At 51.5% G+C, this 16,982-nt stretch overlaps 1 protein-coding gene across 4 annotated transcripts in view; it reads right to left on the bottom strand.

Moving 5' to 3' along the window:
• Positions 1–6,160: 6,160 nt before the first annotated feature.
• Positions 6,161–16,982, bottom strand: part of SCN5A (sodium voltage-gated channel alpha subunit 5) — a 102,305-nt gene continuing 91,483 nt past the window's right edge. For all 4 annotated transcript variants that reach the window (XM_009201170.4, XM_003894663.5, XM_009201169.4 and 1 more), the window contains exons 24-28: positions 15,311–15,364; positions 14,522–14,659; positions 13,736–13,840; positions 12,359–12,629; positions 6,161–9,662 (exon numbers count right to left, since the gene is read on the bottom strand). In XM_009201170.4, coding sequence (XP_009199434.2) covers positions 8,425–9,662; positions 12,359–12,629; positions 13,736–13,840; positions 14,522–14,659; positions 15,311–15,364 — 1,806 coding nt within the window. In that variant the 3' untranslated portion in view covers positions 6,161–8,424. The remainder of the gene's footprint in view (positions 9,663–12,358; positions 12,630–13,735; positions 13,841–14,521; positions 14,660–15,310; positions 15,365–16,982) is intronic.

Raw genomic sequence — 16,982 nt, 5'->3', positions numbered from 1 at the left:
GAGAGATGATGGCGGTGCAGACGAACGCAGTGGCAGTGGAGAAGTTGAGAAGGGGTTGAACCTGGGATATATTTCGAAGGCAGAGCCAACAGGATTTCCGGCCGGATTGGATGTGGGGTGTGAGAAAAAGAGAGGAGGCAAGGATGATGTCAAAGGTTTTGGCCTGAGCAGCTGGAAATCCAGCGGGGCACCCCCGTGGGGGCTGTTGAGTGGTTTTAACTGTCTCCTGGGGCCTGTGGGTGAAGCTGAGACAGAGACCGAAGGGAGGGGCTGAGCCCTGCTCCTGGCTCTGGGGCTCAGGGAATAGGCTGCACATACTGATTATTCCATTACCCTTTATTTATTGGCCTTATTGGCTTTTGTCATTTCCTCGTCTCCTGTCTGGAGTGATGGCTATAAATGTGACAGATTGACACAGGATACAGGAGCCCCAATTATCTCTCTTAAACCGGCTTCTCTTAAACAGGGAGGGCTCTTGGGCAAGCCCTCCCTGCCCTCTGCCTTCCTTGCCACAAGTCCTACAGTCTTCCGTACAGAAGTGGCCTGGTTCTGCCAGGGAGGGAGTGATGCCTGGGAGGATGAGTGGCAGACATGGGCCCCAAGGGGAGACAGCTCCCAGGACAAATACTGGAGGCAAGCTCGGCCCCCTGGCCAGTTGCACCAAAGATCCCAGTGCACACTCCCTGATGCTCTGCCTCACACAGAGGCCAGCACGGAGTAGGGCAGGCGGGAGGACAGGATATACTGCTGGCTGCTCAGCCCACATCCGGGGAAGGGGGCTCCACTCTGACCTTGCACGCCTTTCTGGAATCCGAGCCGGCCTGTCTGTCCACAAAGGCCGGGATGATGGGGTTTTTCTCTCCAGCAGCAGGTGCCTGGCAGCTGCCCGGGGATGCCAGCTCCGTGAGCTGGCATGGGAGGAAGTGCTTGTCAGGATGGCCATTACATGTGCTGGGCTCAGGCTGGCCTGGCCCTGACCCCTGCCACTCAGGCTGGCTTGGGATATGCCCCATGAGGGTGGTGCTTCCTGAAGGGACCCTGGGGTCCCTCTGGGATGCCCTCAGATGGAACCTGGCAACTGCCAGCCTTTAAGTATCATTTCTGAACTAAGTTCCTCACCCATCCTCTCTGCTTGATTGTTCTCTGGCCTGTCTGCCTGCCTCTGTCCCTGGGAAAGTCCTGAGGGCCCTGGCCCAAGGAGGTTTGGGACAGGAAGCCTGACATTCATTCCTGGGATTTCAGGGATCTCCCTGTGCCCCTCCTCATCCCTGACAGACTGACTACAGCCTCTGTGCCTTGTGTGTGCACAAGTGCATGGTGAATCCACATGTGTTTCTCCATCTGGCGAGAATTTCAAGTGGTCCTGTGTCTGACCTCCTTCCAGAAAAACAGAGTGGAAGGTGGGACTGCTGGTGAGAAAAGGGGCAGGAAACTTGAGGGGACAAGAAGGGTTCAAACAGAGGAGCAGGTCCAGGGGAACTCAGCAGAGAGTGAATTGGCTGATCAATCAGTTTTTCTTCTGCAAATATTCCCAGCTCCTTATCTGTGCCAGGTGCTGGGGCAGGGGTTGAAGACTGTGTTATGAACAAACAGGTCTGGCCTGGCCTTGCACAGCCCTTAGACTCACAGGTGGGCTGCACAGTGACAGTGTGCTTAGAGCAATGGTAGGGTGCAAAGGCACCATGCCAGCACACACAGAGTCTCAGAAGCAGCCAGGGTCAGGAGACACTAGTCCCTGCTGTTTCTCTGAGCCCATCAGTGGCTGCTGTTTGGCATCTTTGCCACCACACCCTTGCCTCGCTCTCAGTTACTGTCCCCAGTTGCTGTCTCTGCCTGTAGGAGTGCCTGGGCTTCTGTCTCCCTGGCCCCTCCCAACCTCCTGGGCTTTGAGTCTCGTGGCCATCAGGGCTGATGTCAGAGGAGCTCCTGGCACGGAGGTAGGGAAGCTGCCAACACTGCCGTGGCCCCCAGGGTGAGAGCTGACGTCTGTCCAGGAGCATCTCTCTCCCTGCCAAGGGCTGAGATCTCTGGGCTGCATGCTTTCCCGCTGACACAGGAGCCGCATCCATCACTCACAGAGCCACCCGCTGCCTGGACCCCAGCCTCACCCCAGAGTGACCCAGTGGCAGCTGCAGCCTTGCTGCAAGCACAGGCCTCCTTTCCCGGCCTCAGCCACATCCCAGCCTCACTCACTCCTCCTTCCAGGTGAGCCCGCCCACATCCCAGGCCAGGTGAGGGCCCACCTCAGGCAGCCAGGGAAGACCTCACCCAAGGGGCTGAGAAGCCCGGGCTCCAAGCCTTGGTTTCAAGAACAATGCAGGAAGCTTCCCGCTGGCCCAGACCAAGGCGGTAGTTAGGATCCCTGGAGCTTGTGAGAAAGACCTGACTCCCCCACAGCCTCACGGTGGGGTCGTAGTCTCCAGCTTCCCTCCTCTCCTCACACACGCAATAGTCATTGAGTTACCACCATGTGCCAGCCACTGAGCTAGTCCCAGGATGCAGTGCTGAGTAAAGCAGACATAGACTCTGTTCTTGTGCTGCTTTTAAGTTCTTTTCACTGAGATTCCTAGTAAAAAGTTTATTCTCTGTCACTCACCAGGACACACACATGGGCACTCACCCAACTTTTATATAGAGCTGAATCAACAGTTTCGCCAAACAACACTCACTCTTACCACGTGAGATACACCGCTATTTTAAATTCTGATATTCTTTAAAAAACAAAAAACCCCAAAAAACTGGACACAGTCTGCCATTTGAAAAAGTTCTTGTGTGGCTGGAGAAAGATGGTTAACCCAGTGGTGAATGGACTATCCCTGTCCCAGTTTGGACCAAGGAACCAATATCGGAGGTTTCAGGGCACTGAACCACATGCCTCTCCTATGAAGTTGGTTTGCAAGGGAAATAAATGGTGCCACCCACTTGGGCCCCTGGGCACATCAAGGATATAAAAAGGGGTCTGAGAGAGTGGAGAGCTGCGGGACCCTGGGAGCCAGTTTCTTCGGAGAGAGCTGCTGCTGTGCTGTTTCCAGGACCCGAGCCTTCCTTTGCAGGAGGTTCTGGCAAGGCTTGTGGCAGGTACACACCACCTTCTAACTCCGGGCAGGCCAAGGGGCCTCCAGAGCTTCTCAGAGAGCTTTGAGGTGTTGGAGACACAGAGAACTGGGCCTGCAGGATCCAAGAAAGCTCAACTGGATGAGCGAGTGTGGCCCGACTCCTGCCCTGAGAACCCAGAGGAAGGGTTGTGGGCCAGCAGTGCTGGGGCTGGCTGCAGAAGGCACTGCTGTCAGGGCATGGCCACCACCCAGAGTAGGTGGGCAAGTGCTCCAAGTGTTTCTTGTGGGCCAGAGGTGGGCAGATGGAGAGAGAGCCAGTGTGCACCACTATGACAGGGCCACCTGGAGGGACAAGGGGCCTTGCCAGGAAGGGCTAGGCTCATGGTTCCCATGGGCAAAGGAAGAGATCATAAGGGGGCACCCAGAAGAGAGATCCCACAAACATGCCTTGTGTGACAGCATCCCTAACCATCTGCCTGGCCTGGGGAGGAGAAGCCACCAGCCACGCTGTCTCTGACAAGTCATGGGATCAAATGCTCTCTTGGCCTGGCTGAGTCTGTATTTACAACACAAACTGACTAATTAGGTAAAATAACCTAAGACTGAGCTGCAAAGCTACAGGATCTGCCCAGGTTTTCCCCAGGGTCAGGGAAGATGATCACCACTGAATAAAGCTGAAAGGGACAGGAAGGGATAGAGACCAAGCCTGGGTTCTATTACATCCGGGATCGTGTTTGTTCACACAATGGCTTTGCAGGGTTTGCACAGAGCGTGGAGGGCTGTGGCAGGGAAGCATCGAGAGTGGGCACATTGTGGGGAGGGGCCGGGCTGTGTCAGGGGAGGTTCCCAGAGGAAGGGACACGCAGGGAGGCCTGAAGGCCAAGTGGAAAGGAGAAGAGTGTTCTGGCAAGGCTGGGAGGAGGAAGAGTCTGGAGCCTTTGAGGGGTTGGAAGAGATGCAGTTAGAGGTTGGCAGGGCTGGGGGGACCTCTGAGGGGGTTGCCTTGATCCTAAGGCAACAGAAAGCCACTGTGCAGTCTTATCCAGGGGGTAATTATATCACTCTGGTAGCTGAGTGGAGAAGAGTTTGGAATGGATGAGGTTAGAGGAAGGAGCTTCCCTGGTGGCCTCCATGAGGTGAGATGCTGGCCTCACCCAAGGAAGGGACAATAAGATGGAGCCAAAAGGTGGGATTTGAAAGACACGAAGGAGGTGGAGCCAACGGGGCTTGGACCAGGTGAGGGGTGAGAGGTGAGGGCTGCATGTGGCTGAGGATGGATTTGTAGGAGCACCTTCACAGATAGGCTCAGGGTAAGGCAGAGGAGCTCAGAGTTGGCTGGGCTGGGCCTGAAAGCTCTGGAGATGTCCAAAGTAAGCAGCTGAATCTGCTGGCCTGGGGCTCCAGGGAGAGACCTGGCCTCAGGAAAAGATCAAGACTCTTCAAAGCCATGGGAAGGGAAAAGAATGTGTTTTCCAGTCTTTCTAGGATAGAGCACAGGGCCTAAAGAACTTGAACATTAGACACCAGAGGATGTTCTGCCAAGGGAGGCTGAAAAAACAGTCAATAAGATGGGAAGAGGCACAGGCAACAAAGAAAAAATAGACAATGGAATTCATGAAAATTAAAGTTTTGTGCATCCAAAGACAGTATCAACAGAGTAAAAAGGCAGCCCACAGAATGGGGAAAAATATATGCAAATCATGTATCTGATAAAGAATTAATATCCAGAATATATAGAGAACTTCTAAAAGTCAACAGTGACAAAGAAAACAACCACATTCAAAGGACCTGAATAGACATTTCTCCAAAGAAGAAATACAAATGACCAATAAGCACATGAAAATATATTCAGCATAACTGATCATTAGGGAAATGCAGATCAAAACTACAATGAGGTCGGGCACAGTGGCTCATGCCTGTAATTCCAGCACTTTGGGAGGCCAAGGCGGGTGGATCACCTGAGGTCAAGAGTTCGAGACCAGCCCGGCCAACATGGTGAAACCCCCATCTCTACTAAAAACACAAAAATTAGCTGGTGGTCGCTGGTGCCTGTAGTTCCAGCTAATCGGGAAGCTGAGGCAGGAGAATCACTTGAACCCGGGAGGCGGAGGTTGCAGTGAGCTGAGATCGTGTCATTGCCCTCCTGCCTGGGTGACAGAGTGGGACTCCATCTCAAAAAATAAAAAACAAACAAACAAACTACAATGAGATACCATCTCAGACAGATTAGGATGACTGCTCTTTGAACAAAACAGAAAATAACAAGAGTTGATGAGGATGTCGACAAACTGGAGCCCTTGTGCTGTGGGAGACAGTATGGCAGTTCCTTAAAAAATTAAAAATAAAATTGCCATATGAAACAGCAATTCCACTTCTGGGTACCTACCCGAAAGAAATGAAGGCAAGGTCTCAGATAGTTGTGCACTCATGTTCACAGCAACATTATTTACAATAACTAAAATGTGGAAGCAACACAAGTGTCCCTCAGTGGGTGAGAGGGTAAGCAAAATACATACAATGGAATCTTATTCAGCCTTAAAAAGGATGTACATTCTGAAAATTTATGAAAAGAATTAAGAAAAAATTCTGAAAATTCTGAAAACAAAAATCCTAAAAAAGAAGGAAATATATTGTAACCTGGATGAACCTTGAGAACATTATGGTAAGTGAAATAAGCCAGTCACAAGAGGACAAATATTGCATGAGTCCACTTATATAAGGCACTTAGGATAGTCGAATTCATCAAATATTGTATGATTCCACTTACATAAGGCACTTAGGGTAGTCGAATTTGTAGGGATGGAAAGCAGAATGGCAGTTCCCCGGGCTGGGGGAAGGGAGGAGTGGGGAGTTAGTGTTTAATGGGTGCAGGGTTGTAATTTGGGCTGACACAAACGTTCCTGACATGGACGGTGGTGATTGTGATACCACAGTATGCATGTGCTTACTGCCACAGAACTGTAGGCTTAAACCATGGTTATGATGGTCAGTGTTATGCTCTCTCAGCAAGTTCCCCAGACTTGCTCGGGATGAGGCCATCTCCCAGGCCCTCGGGCCTCTGCTACCACTCTTGTCAAATCTCAGCATAAGGACAGAGCCTAGACCAGGTCATGTAAGCCATTTATTGGTTTGTTTTAAAAATATGTATTTTATTTATACATGAAGTTTGGTGAGAAGTGCTCTATTAATTCAGACAATATCTGGCACTTGATGTCTGTCTTTCCCTCCTTTTTCCTACTCTCTTTTCCCCTCCTGCTGATCATCGTGCAGTTCTGGAAATCAAAAAAGTGACAGCCAGGCTAAAAGCTAAGGGTTGGGTCCGGCTCACCCCTGCCCCCAGCCACACCGTCTGCAGCCAGCCCCAGGCACCTGTCTCAAGGCTCACGGGCTGTCCACACACATAAAACCACAGTCTCCTTCCGGCCAGCTGGGCTGGCAGCCTGGCCTGCCTCCCAACCGCATTCTTGCCTGTGCAGCGGGCGGTGAGCGCCCAGCAGGGGCACACACCTCTCCAAACCTTGAGAGCAAAGCACAGAGATCTACAAAAATAGGATTTCCACTTGGAGAAACGTCGCTGGGACAGTTAAACCATGCCCCACACTGGACTCAAAGGGAACACAGGAGAAGAGAACTAGATCTGTCGGGGGCATGGGTCGGGTCTGGGGTTGCCACCAAGGGAACTGGGGTGACAAGAAGAAACATAATACTTTACTCGCCGGCAATGCCCCCCTTCAGCACTGCCACAAATGTCCAGCCCTCCGACAGCTCGGCGAGGTAGGTTAGGAGCAGCCAGCCCAGAGCGGGCAGGTGAGACTGAGGTGGCCTGGGAGGCATGCGCCTGATGGAGGGGCTCTGTGGGAGAGCTGGAATGGGGCAGCCAAGCCCCTGCCTGCTCAGGCTCCACCAGTTGACCCTGTCACCCCAGGGTGACAGTTCTCTATGTTAAAAGATTTGCATATGCTAAATAGGATTGTCAGCAGCTGAAGAGGTCCTAGGGGTGATTGGACTAGTAAAATATTTTTCCCTGAAAAAGCCTTTTCACAAGACCTATAGGACCACCTGGACCTTGTCCCAAATAGGTCCTGTGTGTGGGTGCCATCAGGATCCCGGGCTGAGCCAGAGAGGCTGGGCCTGACCTCTCAGGGCACGAGAACTGGGCCTGACCATCCCTTTCCCTGCAGAGGGCACAGGGCCAAGCTCCCCTCCCCACTCCCATGTCTCTGTGTCTGGAGGGGAGCTGGGGACCACACAGAAAACTCCTCCGCACATGGTCCAGAGAACCCTGGGAGATGGCCAATTTTCTCTCTTCAGGTAGGCTGAGGGGCCACCATGGCTCAGGGCTGGTGAACTTCTTAGCCCCAAACCCACATGGCTCAGCCTTCTCTTCCCTTGGCCTGTTGGGCAGGGCCTGCCAGGTTCCAGGAGCAAGGACAAGCTGTATGCCAGGCTGTGAGTGGGGCTGGCACCCTTGTGCCCTTTGGTTTTATGGTTAATACTCTTATGGGAGGGGAAGAAAAGGCAACTATCAGTGCCTAGGGCCAGCCCTGGGACCCAGGCCACTCTCCTCTGGAAGCCTTTTATTTTTGTAGGACTGACAATATGACCTGCGTGAAAACGCAGGGGGAAAATGGGACCTTGGAGACAACAGAAAGCCAGAGTGAGCCCCGTGGACAAGAGCCCCATCCTTGGGGGGCCGGCAGGGAAAGGCCTGTCTCCCTTAGAGTGGGAGTCTGGGTCCCATGGCCTGTGTCTGGCCTCCATGTGTGAGGACTGTGTGTGTGTGCTTGTGTGAGTGGGGGGTTCAGCCCTCCCAGCATCTCAGGTCACGTGGGAGGGGGACCTCATTCGACCCCTGGGCAATGAAGACCTGTGGGAGCCACACTGGATTCCACTTCTGCTTTGAGAACAGAGTTCCGGCTGCTCCACAGACGCTCTTGTTCAGGGTTAAGAAGAGACAGCGTGAATTGCTGCCCATGTCCATGGAAAAATCTTTAGCTCTTTGCTCAAGTAAAAAAATATCAAATATAATAAATTTATGAAAGCCCATTCACAACATATACAGTCTCAATTTTCTATTTCGTCTTAGCAGCTGGGATGAAGTTGCTGTCCAGAGCCCCAGGGCATTGCCTGACCAGACCAGGTCACAGGTCTGTCTGAGGCCTCCAGGCACAGGCCAACTGCTCCGGCTGTCCACGCAGCACCACAGAACTCTGCCTGGTTGATCCACGGGGCTGAGGCCCATTTCTTACTCCCAAAGCCAGGAAGGCCCCAGGCTGTTTATGACTGACTGCATTTGGGTTTGCCGCGGTGCAAAAGGCTGCTTTTTGGTGTGTCCTGGCCAGCTCACATGATGTGTCCAGGCCGAGGCTCACACGATGGACTCACGGTCCCTGTCCGGAGACGGGGGGAAGTCAGCGACATCTTCGCTGTGGCTGTAGTCAGAACCCGGCACCTGGATGTTATCGCTGGTGGCTCTAGTGACACTGTCATAGGAGGGTGGGAAGGAAGTGGAGGAGATGGAGGAGCTGGAGGGTGGGCCAAGGGTCCAGGAGAAGTTCTCATTCATCACATAGGCGATGAGGCCCTCTCGCTCAGGGGCATCCTCTTCGGAGAGGCTGCTGCCCGTCTGCTGACGGAAGAGGAAGGAGGCATGCTTCACAGAGCGTTGCAGCAGGTGCCTGCGGAAGGCCCTCTGGATAACCATGGCTGACACCTCCTCGTGCTTGCGCCGGAGTGTGGTGGTGATGGGCTCATAGGAGATCTTGGATGGGTTGGCTGCCATGAACTTCTCCTCCATCTGGATCTTCAGGGCGTCCATCTCCCCAGACTCCCCCAGAACCCTTTTGGTAAAGGCAAAGAGGATGTCCATGCAATGGATGCGGTCCCCACTCACCATGGGCAGGTCCATGTTGATGAGGCTCATCTGGTTGGGCTTGGCGATACGGAGTGGCTCAGACAAGGCATCGGCAAAGTCAGACAGGACCGAATACTCAATAAACTGAGTGGCCTCTGGGTCAAACTTCTCCCAGATCTCATAGAACATGTCGAAGTCGTCCTCACTCAGGGGCTCGGTGCTCTCCTCCGTGGCCACGCTGAAGTTCTCCAGGATGATGGCAATGTACATGTTGACCACGATGAGGAAGGAGATGATGATGTAGGTGGTGAAGAAGAGGATGCCCACAGCTGGGCTCCCACAGTCCCCCCGAGAGCCATTGCTGTTTGGCAGAGTGGGGTCACAGTAGGGGGGCCCGGTGTTGAGGATGGGGCTGAGGAGGCCATCCCAGCCGGCTGACGTGGTGATCTGGAAGAGGCAGAGCATGCTGTTGGCGAAGGTCTGGAAGTTGAACATGTCGTCGATGCCAGCCTCCCACTTGACATAAGCGAAGTTGGCCATGCCAAAGATGGAGTAGATGAACATGACGAGGAAGAGCAGCAGCCCGATGTTGAAGAGTGCAGGCAGGGACATCATGAGGGCAAAGAGCAGTGTGCGGATCCCCTTGGCCCCTCGGATAAGTCTGAGGATGCGGCCGATTCGGGCCAGGCGGATGACTCGGAAGAGCGTTGGGGAGAAGAAGTACTTCTGGATGATGTCCGAGAGCACAGTGCCTGTGGGAAACAACAGAGACTGTGGCTACTGGTGGCACCTCGGTCCTCTAGCCAGCATCACTGTGCAGGGGTGGGGGAGTCTCTGTAAGGCAAGGAGCCAAGGAGAGGTGGCCCTTCCAGGAGGATTGCGTCCACTGGGCATGCTAGGACTCTGCCTGCTCCTGCCTGTCTGAGTCTCCAGGTCTGCATCTGTCACCCAGAAAAATGGGTCCTTTGCAGGGTTCCTTCTCAGCCCCCTCATTCCTTAATCTTCAGTGTGTACCTGCACAATAGAGCTGTCCTAGGCCCATCTTCTGTATCTTGGGTTCTCAGGCCAGAGGGGCTCTGCTTAGCATCCTGCCCGCCCAGCTTGGACTAGCACTCAGGCCTTTTAGCTCCTTGCTATTCAAAGTGTGGTGTGAGGACCAGCAGCCTTGGGATCTCCTGGGTGCTTATCAGAAATGCAGAATCTCAGTTCCACCGCAGCCCGCTGCATCTTAATATACCCGGATGATTTATGTGCCCATCGAAGGGCATGAAACACTGGCCCAGAAATCAGTGCTCCCTGATGCCACACCATGGCCAGTGTCTTCTCTCAGCCTCTCTGTGATGGTTCTTATCACCCTCCTAACTCTGCCACCTTTGAGGGCTTCACTACCCCTGGATCTCCAGTGACTACCTGGGTTTGGAGTTTTAAGGGGCATGGATATAAATGACAGAATAAAGAGTGAAATAAACTTGTCTTATATGGCCCAAGTGCCCTTTCCAGACTCCTTATATAAAAATGTCACTGACTGACATGTGTCCAGGGTTTACGGTCAGTGGAGCAATGGGCCAAGCACTTTATAGCCATCATTTCATTTAGTCCTTCCCGTTGTCCTAGGAAGTGAGCAGATGCCATCATTCTCATCTTCCAGAAGAGGAAACAGAGGTGAGGTAACTTACCCAAGTTGCCACCTAGTGAGTGAGAAGCTGGGATTTGACTCAGACATTCGGGCTCCAAGTTCATCTCTTAACCACTCCTCTCTGGTACTGCCCAAACACTGGGCCAGGAGATGATCCTAAAGTACATGCTGCACCTTCCAAAGCCTCTGAGACTGTCCCTCAATGGTTCCATTCCTGTTGCTCACATCCTGCATTCTCTAAAGTTCCTCTCCAGTCCCATGAGGCACGCTCTCACCCTCACCCTGCTTGAGACCCCCCAGAGATTCCTGACCCTACTCTGTGCTTCCATCTGCCCATCACTATAGCCACAGCAGTGCCTGCCTTAGCCCCTGCATTATCCTTTACATTTACCAGTGGCAGAGGTTGTATATGGCAGAAAGATGAAAGTTACAGTCACTGTAAGGCAGAGCCCCATGGGGGTGGAGTTAAGAGTTTGGGCTCTGAGCACAAGTGACAAAAGAAAAAATGTAAGTAAACTGGACTTGATTAACATTTAAAACTTTTGTCCTTTAATAGACACCACGAGGAAATGAAAAAACCCACAGACTCGGAGAAAATATTTGCAAGTCATATATCTGATAAGAGACTATGATCCAGAATATGTAAAGAACTCTTACAACTCAACACTAAAAAGAGAAATAACCCAATTAAAAAATGAGCTAAGGATCTGAATAGAGATTTCTCCAAGGAAGATATATAAATGACCAACACGCACATGGAAAGATGTCCTGCATCGTTAGTCATCAGTCATTTGGTTTTGCAAATCAAAACCTCAAGGAGATATCACTTCACACCCACTAGGAGGGCTCCCATAAAAAGAATGCAGGCAATAACAAGTGTTGGTGAGGGCGAAATAATCGGAATCCTCATACATTGACAGTAAGAATGTAAAAAGGTGCAGCCAAATTGAAAAACAGTTTGGTGGTCCCTCAAAATTTTAGATAAGAGGCTTTCAGGGGCTGAGGGAGAGGGGAAATGAATGGGGAGTGACTATTAAATGGGTAGAGTTTCCTTTGGGGAAAGGAAAATATTCTAAAATTAGATAGTGGTGATGGTTGCAAAGCTCTGTGCATATACTAAAAAACACTGAAATGTATACTTTAAAGTGACTTTTAAGTTAACCATGAATTTTATGGTATGTGAATTATGTCTCAGTAAAGCTGTTATATAAAAAAAAAGATCTGAGCTCTGAGGTCAAACAGACATGGGTCAGGATTGGGTCTCTGCTTCTCCCTAGCTGTACAATCTCCCTCCTTTAGTGCTGAATTGACTGGGTGAATTGCATGAGGCAGGTATGTCTGAAAGAGTCTGGCATACACCTTGGCGGTTAGCTCCAGAATTTTCCATCTTCAGGGATAACTTCTACTCTGGAGGGCCACCTACCCCCTATCCTTGGGGACCCACCTCATCCTTAGTGAGCTTCCTTCTCCTTCAACCTAAGTGCGGGCAGAACTAGCCTCCACAGCACCCACTCCCATTCCCAGACTCATCCTTGAAGCTATCTAAGCAGTTAGAGAACTGTGTTCCCAGGTCCTCTGGAGGGTGGGGCCAGGAGGGAGTGCTGGGTCCTCTGCCAGGTTGGTCTCCTTGACCCAAGTGGACCCTTCCAGATAAGTTCTCTCTGGAGAGGTGTGTGTGGGGAGGGGGGTGAGAAATGCACTGAAAAAAGAATGAAAGAACCTAGGGTTGTACGTGGCATTCAGCAGAGACTCAGGGGCCGGACGAGAGGCCTGGCTGGGGAGGGCTTCTGTCCAGCTGACTTGTATACCCACCCACGATGGAGAGGATGACAACCACGAAGTCGAAGATATTCCAGCTGTTGGTGAAGTAATAGTGGCGCAGGGCAGCCAGCTTGACAATACACTCGCCTGTGAAGATGGCCACAAAGAGCAGGTTGATCTTGGCCAAGATGTTGATTTTCTCAGGACTTTGGTCATCTGTCTCCACCATCATGGTCACCATATTCAAGCAGATCAGAAACATGATGGTGACATCAAAGGCCTGCTTGGTCACAATGTCGAATATGAAGCCCTGGTACTTGTTCTGAAAGGAGAGACAAATGGAAAGCGCTCAGCAGGGCCCTTGGGAGGCTGGCAAATGCCCGTTTCTGCCTCTCATCCCAGGCCACCCACCCTCCCACTCTACCCTCTAGTGAGCCCAAAACCCCTGCCACACTGCCACAGAGAGTGCAGAGGAAAAACTCCTGGAGGTTAAAGCCATTGGCTCTCCTGCTGAAATGCTTCCTGGGCTTCAAGGCCCAGCTCCAAGGCTCCATCTTCCATGAGGACTTCCATGACGGATCTTCAGGGAGAGATTTTTCCTGCCCTGAGCATCCTTAGCATACTGTTCACTGTGCTTCCCTTTCAGTTGCCACAGTCTGAAGGCTCAAGGGTAAATTTCAACTTCAACCCTAGTAATTATGTCAGTGCTTAGATTAATATATTTTCTCTACTTTTTAATGTAATTTATTTTATTTATTGTACTAACCATATTTACATGTGTCTTTAATTGTAAATCAGCCCAGATTATTTGGGGAAAGAAATAAGATTATATATATATACATATATATCTCTACACACACACACACACACACACACACACACATATATATACACATTTTTTTTTCTGTTCTCCCACTTAGAAAAGATTATAAACACACACACACACACACACACACACACACACACTTTTTTTTGGATAATGGCTTGATTGGGCCAAGGGAGTCAGTCTTTGAGAGGACCCCACTCTCCAGAGCTCTTGGCTCTCCCCACCAGCTAACTCAGGAATCCGGCTCCCTGACTGTTCTGGGGGTCCAAGGATGAGGCTCTGAGTGGGGTGGGGTGGGGCTGTGAAGGCTGCCCTGCTTTTCCCGAGGAAAGCCTGCATCCTTGAGGGGAAGGAGGAGACCTGCTCAGAGACAGAGGGTTCCTGTGGGAGGAGAGTGTCCCGGGATGCTACATCCTTCTCATACCTTCCTCCCTATCTGTATGAGGCTGGGACCTTCCTTCATGCTCAGACATCTGATAGCGTCCCTCAGGCTGGGCTGAAAGACTGTGAGGCGGCCCTGATGGCTGGCCGCGTGGCATGAAAGCTTCCCAGGGACCCCAGAAGATCCTCCCCACTCCCCCAGAACCAGGAGCTTAGCTCACCAAGGGCCGTGGGATGGGCTTCTGGGGCTTCTTGGAGCCCAGCTTCTTCATGGCATTGTAGTACTTCTTCTGCTCCTCTGTCATGAAGATGTCCTGGCCCCCTAAGTGCAGAGAGAAGGCACCAACCTCATTCTGGGGTTCTCAGAGGCCCCAGCATGGAGGGCACCAGGATCTTGCCTCCTTGATGAGGATGCTAGGGTCAACCACCTCCTGGCTTCCTCTCCTGGACAAAATATGTTCCTATTTTACACCACAGATTCTTCCCCAAATCTGTTTATCCAGGAGCCCTGTCCCTTTTCACCTTGAGATCTCTCTGGCTTTATGACCTGCAAATCCAGTATCCACCCCCTGCCCTTTCCCCCTTCTAGCTCAACCAGCCTTCAGGTTCTCTCTGTTCACTTAGTTTGTCTACAACCCAGTTATAGCCGCTCTGATGAAGCTCTGGGAAGACCCAGGGCCTCTGCAAAGGCCTTACCCATGACCTCTGATCATGGACCAGGTGAACAGATGCAGCTCTCACACCAGCTTCTCCCAGGAGTCTCATCTCTCAGGTGGATTAGGGCAGACATGGGGCCTCCCACCAAAGCCCCTTCTTATGTTCTTACAGGCCTAGACATGTTACATCCCTGGACACACCCTTCTCCCCACCTCATTCCAGCAGCAGCAAGAAGAGAACCATCCCCAGCAGGGGAGGTGAGATGGGGCCCGGAGCCCGAATGGCCCCTCAATCCCCTGGCACCCAGCCCTGCCCTGCCCAGCCCAGCGGGGAGCTGGTGCTCTACGTATCTTTTTCTTCTGTTGGTTGAAGTTGTCAATGATGACACCGATAAAGAGGTTCAGGGTGAAGAAAGACCCGAAGATGATGAAAATGACAAAATAGATGTACATGTAGAGGTTGTATTCCCACTGGGGCTGCTCTTCATACTGTGAGGGAGAAATCACACAGGGAGATCAGACAGGCTGGGGTCTCGGGGGTCACATGGGGAGGGGTGGGGGGTGGAGGCGGAGGGCTGGCTAGGGGCATCCATTCTGTGGGAGAGAGGATGTATCTAGAGGAAGGTCACTAGCCCAGTTATGTGAGTCTGTGGGCCAGAGGTGGGTGGCGATAGAGGTGAGAGGAGTGGATGGTGGCAGGTGAGGACAGCAGACATGCTGGGCTCAGGGCTGGCAGAGTATCAGTGCCTGGCTCTGGCCCTGGGTCAGTGGGAGGCTGGAGTACATGGGGACCTCTTTCAGTCTTCACTGAACTGTCAGTGTGACCGGGTGGGGTGCTGGACAAAGAAGAAGCTTGATTTGCATCTCTGTTGCTTCCACCCCATCCTCCTGGGGGTAAAAGTCAGTAAACTACAATGAGTTTAATTAAAGACATTTGAGAATTTTGGGACTTTTTAGGAGACCAAGCAACCTTGCCCCAGAGCCAGGCTTGGGCATTCCAGAGAGGTTGTACTCCAGAGTGACACGAGATCTTGCCCTTGTGGGCTGGGCTTTCAGATGCAGACACTGATTCCCTGGTGGCCAAGCAACCGGAAGCCTCAGGTGCCTGACTTGGTGGAAGGGGCCACTGTGGCAACCTACCCCCCTGGAGTCCACAGCTGCATACATAATGTCCATCCAGCCTTTAAATGTTGCCTGGGAGGAAAAGACAAGATTAGGACAATCATTTAATTCTGCACCTCGCTTGAGTTACTTAGGGCTCTGGTCTGGACGGATGAAGCCAGAAGCAAGCTTCTTATGAAAAGCAAGCCACCCCACCTCACCCCTTCAGCAGCATCCAAATGCCCAGGTGGTCAGAGAAAGACCTTGTTTAGGGCTAGGGGTGGAGGGAAAGCAACTGAGCGGATGCCCCAAGAAGGCCATGCAGCAGGGAATAAGCTTCTTGATTGAGGCCAAGAGTCTGAGGGGGCTTGCAGGAGGTCTGTCCTTCAGATCCACACTCATTTCCATTTCTAAAACATCACAGAATCCTGCCAGCGATTCTGTCAGGGAGACAGAGGTGGAGCTTAGACTCTGTGTTCTAGACTCCAGGGCTGACCTGGTCCCTCTTGTCCTATGTCTCAGAGAACCATGTGGCTTCTGCTCCATGGACTTTCAAGGGAAGTTCCTGAAGAATCTCAACCTTCCCTTGTACTTAAGGGGGTTCTTTTGTCAACGGTGTGTTGGTAAATAGTTAACAGCTGACTTCCCAGAAGAAAAGAAAAAACCCTGATTGTTGGTTTGCCAATTTCTCTTGTGTAAATATTCCCACCATGGTTGATTTCAGGTTACCAATGTGAAGTTACTCAATGGAGTTGAGAAGAGATGCACAGGAGCTTAGCATTATGGTACTCCCACTATACAGACAAACTAGATGTAAAAAACCTCAAAAGCATAGATGATAACACTAAAAAGTAATGATGAATCTTGAGTGTTTATTACCTTTGCTTTAATATCATTTAGTTAATTTTGTAAGTTTATAGAATTAATTTTTTTTAATGGCTATGTTTAATAAACAGCTTGCAAAATTTCTGAAAATGTAACGATGAGCTCTTGTGAGCTGGCACAAGCTGGCTCCAGCACACTACACCAAGGGAGCAAAGAGGGGGGATGAACCAGAGAGGGCCCTGGTGCTGGTGGCACCAGCCCTAGTCTGGGCTGCTATGCAGAAAGAGCCCAAGAGACATGCTTGGTGGTGAGACTGACTCCCCAGTGAAGTCTCATTTGTGTTTTTGGCCAAATCCAGTCCTGTCCTGCCCCAAGCCTCTTTTTTATTTTTTGAGACAGAGTCTCACTCTGTCAAACAGGCTGGAGTACAATGGTGTGATCTCAGCTCACTGCAACCTCTGCCTCCCGGGTTCAAGTGATTCTCCTGCCTCAGCCTCTTGAGTAGCTGGGATTACAGGCATACACCACCATGCCCAGCTAATTTTTGTGTTTTTAGTAGAGACGGGGGTTTCACCATGTTGGCCAGGCTGGTCTCGAACTCCTGACCTCAAATGATCCACCAACCTCAGACTCCCAATGTGCTGGGATTACAAGTGTGAGCCACTGTGGCCAGTCCCCAAGCCTCCTTTCTAAGCACAAGCTCAGTAACACAAACTTCCTGTGTCTAAGAATTCTTATGAGGCAGGTAAGGCAGAAGGGGAAGCTGAGGTCGCCCATATTAGGCAAGCTACTCCAGCTCCCTGTACCAACAGGCCCTTGCCTATAAAGATAGGCCCGGAAATACTTTGGAAACTGCTGGGGACCACCCAAGGGTATGAGATACTTA

Source organism: Papio anubis, chromosome 2 (genome assembly GCF_008728515.1).
Source record: "Papio anubis isolate 15944 chromosome 2, Panubis1.0, whole genome shotgun sequence".
Lineage (NCBI taxonomy): Eukaryota > Metazoa > Chordata > Mammalia > Primates > Cercopithecidae > Papio > Papio anubis.
This window is presented reverse-complemented; position numbering and strand designations above follow the sequence as displayed.